The sequence below is a fragment of the Macrobrachium nipponense genome, chromosome 9 (genome assembly GCF_015104395.2).
Source record: "Macrobrachium nipponense isolate FS-2020 chromosome 9, ASM1510439v2, whole genome shotgun sequence".
In the NCBI taxonomy this organism is placed as follows: Eukaryota; Metazoa; Arthropoda; class Malacostraca; order Decapoda; family Palaemonidae; genus Macrobrachium; species Macrobrachium nipponense.
In genome coordinates, this window is record NC_061110.1 from 58621412 (window position 1) to 58627596 (window position 6185).

General features: G+C 39.6%; 1 protein-coding gene across 1 annotated transcript in view; it reads right to left on the minus strand.

Moving 5' to 3' along the window:
- Positions 1-5026: 5026 nt before the first annotated feature.
- Positions 5027-6185, minus strand: part of LOC135218639 (uncharacterized) — a 4555-nt gene continuing 3396 nt past the window's right edge. The window contains exon 3 of the mRNA XM_064255079.1: positions 5027-5508. Coding sequence (XP_064111149.1) covers positions 5394-5508 — 115 coding nt within the window. The 3' untranslated portion in view covers positions 5027-5393. The remainder of the gene's footprint in view (positions 5509-6185) is intronic.

The window sequence follows — 6185 nt, forward strand, 5'->3', positions numbered from 1 at the left end:
AGCTCCCATTTCACAGCAAAGTTGTTCGAACAAACGGCTATTCAATGAACTTCCTTTGATAAGATTGACAAGTTTTACAGCTTCATTTAGAACATTATTCAAGCTGGCAGGGATTCCTTTTGCAGCCAAAGCTTCACTTTGAATGAAACAATGATTCCAAGTTACATAATTACCTGCAGCCTCTGATATGTTGCTCACAACACCACTGTTTTTTTTTCCTTTCATATTTGCTGTTCCATCTGTTGTGACGCCCCTGTAGTTTGCCCAGTTCAATTTATATTTTCTAGTTACAGTCATTCAAAACTCTGAAGATCTCTGACCCTGTTGTGTGCGTAGGTAAGGTCAAGCGGCACAATATGTCCCCCAAGAAGTCATCTTCCCAGGGATATCTCACATAAACCAGAAGTGTTGCACAATTAGCTATATCGGTGCTTTCATCCAGTTGGATAGCACATTCTTCAACAACCTGGAGGCGTAAAACCAACTGAAATTCCAAATCTTCTGTAATATTCCTAATCCTCCGAGATACTGTTATGTCACTGACAGAGACACATTTAATCTACTCTTGATTTCTCATCAAGCACTGTAGTTACTATATCTAATGTAGCTGGAAGGATAACTTTTCACCATAAGTACATGGCACTGTCTCTTTTGCTATTTGATAAGCAACTAGATAAGAAGCCAGTTGCAATTTCCTCATTGTGAGTGGTTGATTTACTAAGGATTTTCCCTGATAAATTCAAATCTTCTTTTTTGATTTGAAAAGAAATCTACTTATTTCTCAACTAGTTCAACATGTTTTGATTTAAGGTGTCTCTTTTATTTTGAAGGCTTCATACTTTCATTTGCAAGAACTTCATTGCAAGTAACACATTGTGGCCGAGGTTCTTGTTTACATCTATCATAGTTAATAAATCTATACTTCAAGAATTTCTCACTATATTGTCTTAGCCATAATTTCTCCATAGTAGAAGGCTCAGAAGAGGACACAGGCGGCGATGATGCCTCGCCCATACCGGTGCGAGACAGCGGGTTCCTGTGTCATTCAGAGTCAAAATATACACTTTGACTCTGGTGTCACTGAGTTCGTCTGTTTGTCTTCCTCGCCTGAGTAGCAATGACACCCTTTCTAATAACAAATCGATCCATTTGATACGAGCGTGGTTGCATGAACTGTTATATAACTAAAGGAGACTTTTGCACACTCATAAACCTTAAATGTAACTAATCATATTCTTTTTCAACTTTCAAATCTGGAAGTACGCGTCGCAGGCTCACACCTTAATACGTTCAATCACATTCGCAACCCACACCGCCACTGCGTCATCCAGCACCTCCCCCCCCCCCCCAACCCTCTCTCTCTCTCTCTCCCTCACGAAAATAGAAGTTCTGATGATTATGATTAGACTCGGATATTCGTTAGGACTATGTGGCTCCATGTATGAATACATATTTATCTTATTGCCATGTAGTGATGTACTACATAATAATTTTTATTTTATTTATGTATTTATTTTTGTGAGCCTGCAACCAAGTAATGGGCCCACCCTACCGGTATTTCATTTCAAACTGTCCTCGTTGCATATACATACACACACAAACACACGCACATATATAAAGAGAGCGTGAGAGAGACAACTAATTACTTTCCAGACATGAGATTATTGTCAATCACTTCTCTCTCGACATCCTTTGTATATCAATCTTTTTTTCAATGATGGCTTTGTCGTAACAAGCGACTCCAAAGGGACGTTGCAAACATTTTTAGTTATGCCGACAGTGTACCACATGAGGTGCACTGACTACTTTAGCTTCTTATGGGGAGTTGCAATCACAAATATACCGATATTATGTAGAAAAAAAAAATTCCCTTCTGCGAGATCTGCTGATGCTGTAGCTCTTAGTATCAATCGTTCTCTCCTTTACTCTACATATATTTCAACTGGGGAAATTTCGTCCTATGTAGTTTCTACAATGCTATCTCTCTCCGTCTGTACAAGAAAAAACAGAAAGACGGAGCGAAGAAAAGAGTTTCGGTGTAAAATCCTGGCAGAGTTTGTAAAAAAGTGAACGAGTGAAATGTGCTTCATCTTCCAGTAATCTCCACTCATCGCCAACCTCCTTTCTCACCTTCCGCGTAATCTTGGTCTTCTGGTGCACCTATATAGGAGCTCAGTTGACACCTTCACGTACTGATTCCTACTATGGACTGTGTGTGTGCGAAAGACATGCCCAGGCTATTTTTATCTCTTTATAGTTTTCTGTAAAAGAAAACTGAGATAGCTATGTCTGTCCGTCCGCATTTTTCTGTCCGAACTTTTTTTTTTTTCTTTATTTTTTGCTGGCCTTATATATTAAAAATGCTGAGGCTAGAGGGCTGCAAATAGGTACGTTGATCATCCACCCTCCAATGATCAAACATACCAAATTGCAGCCCTCTAGCCTCGGTAGGTTTTATTTTATTTAAGGTTAAAGTTCGCCATAATCGTGCGTCAGGTCAGGTCGCATCGGCCAGTTGTTAAAGTTTCATGGGCCGCAGCTCATACAGCATTTGACCGAGACCACCGGAAGAAAGATCTATTTTCGGTGGCCTTGATTATAAGCTGTAGCGGCTGTACAGAAAACTCGGTTGCGCCGAAGAAACTACGGCGCATTTTTTGCTAGTTTATTCTTTCATTTGCAAATGGTATGATTTTTAACTCTTTCTTGCCAACTGAAATTTGTTATTCTTCTTCAAGTTTTATTCTTAATTCGACAGAATCTTTTAGATATAATTTCATTGTTGTACAATGATTCAAGTTTATATAGCAATGCAGATCGTACTAGAGTTATTGACAATCTTACTGTCGCGTGCGATTTCAGTCTCTTTCATTTTCAAATCTTATTCAACCTGCCCGCTGAGGTTTGTTATTTAATTAGTTATTTTTTTCTTTGCCTTTTTTAGCCTTGCGTTAAATTTGTGTTGAAGAAAACCTGGACTGGAAACGATCCTTCGCAAATGATTGCAAGATTCAACCCCAAGAAAACTTTTCTTCCATCCAATGTCATTTTTTCGCTTTGTACAGCAGACTTTCTTCACTGTTGCTTTTATTTTAGAAATAATTATAATCCAGTCTTTCTAGATAGTTGATGCATTCTGCCAAGGAAGCTTCGTAAAACTTGTCGAAGTCTGATAAATTTCTATTGGTACTTCAGTCAAAAACCTCATCCATTTCCAAAGGTATCTTTCATAATCGAAATCTATGAGACAGGAAACGCTCCTTTTAGAACCCCACTATTGAATGCAAATTCACTTGACAAGACGACACCAACGTCAATTTTGCATCTTTTTCGTTCCTGGGAAGTTTCAAAAGCAAACAGGATGAAGGAAGGAAGAGAAAGATCACTCGAATCTTCAATATTTCGTTCAAATTTGGAACCTCACGAATCTGAACATTCACGCGGCGTAGGATGGATGCGTCAGTGATGCAAAAAGATCCAGAAAACCTTTTCACCAGTCAGTGCCAATCGGTATATTACGCTCTTAGGACTCTCACACAATGCGTGTTGTTGCTGCAGATAGATGCGTTCGCCGCACCGCAGAAACTGCGATGGATTTAAATGTTGCCGCACACAGCTGCGTTATGCAGAATCCTATGGCGGAAGATTTCTTTAAACTCAGTCTATGGAGGGCTGTCATGTCAACCACAATGGATAAGAAAGAGTGTATTGTGCTTTTATTGGGTGGACTCTTTGAATGCACAGCGAGAGACATTAGGTACATTTGCCACGTTATTTGAGCATCTAAAACGGGATGGCAACAACTTTTTCAATTACTCCCGAATGCCTCAAGCATCATTCGAGGAACTACAGAGGCAGATATATTATTAAAATATATAATAAGCTTCGTATGCAAAACACGACATGCAGAATGCAGACATAGTCAAATTCCGACTTTCACAGTCTTCAAGACTTTTATCTCATGTCACTGGTTTCGTCTCCACTAAAGAATAAGATCTATATCGATTTCACGTTCCATTATAACCAGACAGACGTACCTACGACTAGGGTATCTTTTCTGGGATCCCGGCTATATTTAGCCCAGTTTTGTTTCCCTGGATTTGGTTTTAAATCCCGGAGTTTCATTTTCATATTTTTTGTATAATTTACATTCAGTGCATAAAAAAGGCCCGGGAAAAGATTACAAGATGCAAGAAGAGCTGCAGTGAACAAGTTCAACCACAACCAAGTGCTTAGTTTCTTACAACATTCTTACGCCATGAAAACATATTGATGAATAGTATATGCATCATAAAATAACACTAATATCCTCTTCATTAATTAGCCATCATTAAAAGTCCATCGCAGTTTTTGTGGTGCGGCGAACGCATCTATCTGCAGCAACAACACGCATAGTGTGAAAGGGGCCTAAGAGCGTAATATACCGATAGGCACTTTTCCTCCATTCTAAATAACCTTTATTCCGTGCCACTGCGTAAATGACTTCATTGCGGTTGAAGGACCCTTTCCTGACCCTTCGTTCCTGTTGCTGGCAGAGCCAACATTCTTAATGGAGTCTCACTACATTCGCTATAATAGAGAACCGTTTGTCATTTGAATTTGCATTCCATATTTGATCGATTGTTTCAGTCATGACAGATCAAAAATAACATCCTGACGTGTTGCTTCTTGGTTGTTGTTATAAAGTGCCGTTATACTTATCAGGATACTTTTATTTCATTATACTGGATATGTATGTACATATTGAGAGACCTAAGTACACAAGGACGCACTCACACTCACACACACACACACACACACACACACACACACCCTTATTTGTTTTGTTAGGTGTGGTACATATTTCCTTTTACTCTCTGTATGTTTTATAGACTGTCTCTTTCAGAATGTCTTAGAAAACTAAAGAAGAAAACGGTCAGGATTTATAATTTAATTTTTTTATTTGGTACTTACATACATACATACACACACGCACACACATAATATAGATTTATATATATACTGTATACATACGCTAACAATTTTCAACTGCAGTCGAGTGCAGCAAGTGACAGAAGGACCAACAACTATTTACTATATCTACTGGGATTCCTTTGTTATACATAACAGTTCTCAGTCCTTTATAGAATCTCCTGAAGCGTGAAAAAGTAGAGATGCTTCGGAAAGGACAAAGGGATTGTTATCGTTAACTTCGTAGCAAGAATGCGACCTTTTTTTGGAGGCCATATTTTCCTGTTTCAAAAGTCAATCTTTCAGTGTCTTTTAACTGTTTGGTTCCTAGCCAAGAGAACCAGTCCTGTGTTAGGATGAATGAGGGTGTGAATGACCGCAGCGGATATGCCCAGAATGGCCAAGCTTACTAATAATCCACATGCGATGCCCATCATCTTCTGTCAGTGCCGTATAGTATGTGCCTTCTTCGAAACGCCGCTGGCGAGAGTTCTCCTCGACTGCAGTTCTCGGTGAGGCGGCTGATGATCGCTTAGGTCGCTGTCGAGGCTACAGTGGCTGCAATAAATAAAAGACCAGTTCAGTGAATGTCTGGATTCAATAACGATTATGAAAACGGTTCTTTTAGTCGAGAACAACGTCGTCATCATCAGATACATGCAAAAATGACTCTCATCATTTTCTAGACTAAGTAAAATGGATAAAATAACGATATAGTTATACACCTCTCCGGTTACCAGTCAGCTTCTGTCAGGCAAGATCTGCTGGCAACTTCCTCAGTTTCAATGAAGTTGGAAGTTTGCTCATGACGTCCGAAGGACCGCGCGTCGCTTTTGACCTCTTGAAGCCGCATAGGCGGCTAGTGTCGTCAGAGCAATGCACTGAAGGCATTAGTAAACAAGTAAAAAATGCGCCCAAATTTCTTCAGCGCAATCGAGTTTTTTGTACAGCGCATAATCAAGGCCATCGAAAATAGATCTATCTTTCAATGGTCTCGGTATAACGCTGTATGAGCCGCGGCCCATGAAACTTTAACCACAGCCCGGTGATGTCCTGTCTTAATCGTTGCCTGACGCACGATCGTTGTTAATTTTAACCTTAAATAAAATAGGAACTACCGAGGAAAAAATTGAGAATGGAGGGTGGATATTCAACGTATCAATTTGCAGCCCTCTAGCCTCAGTAGTTTTATAGATGTGAGGGCGGTAGGACAGACGCAGCCTCTCAATAGTTTT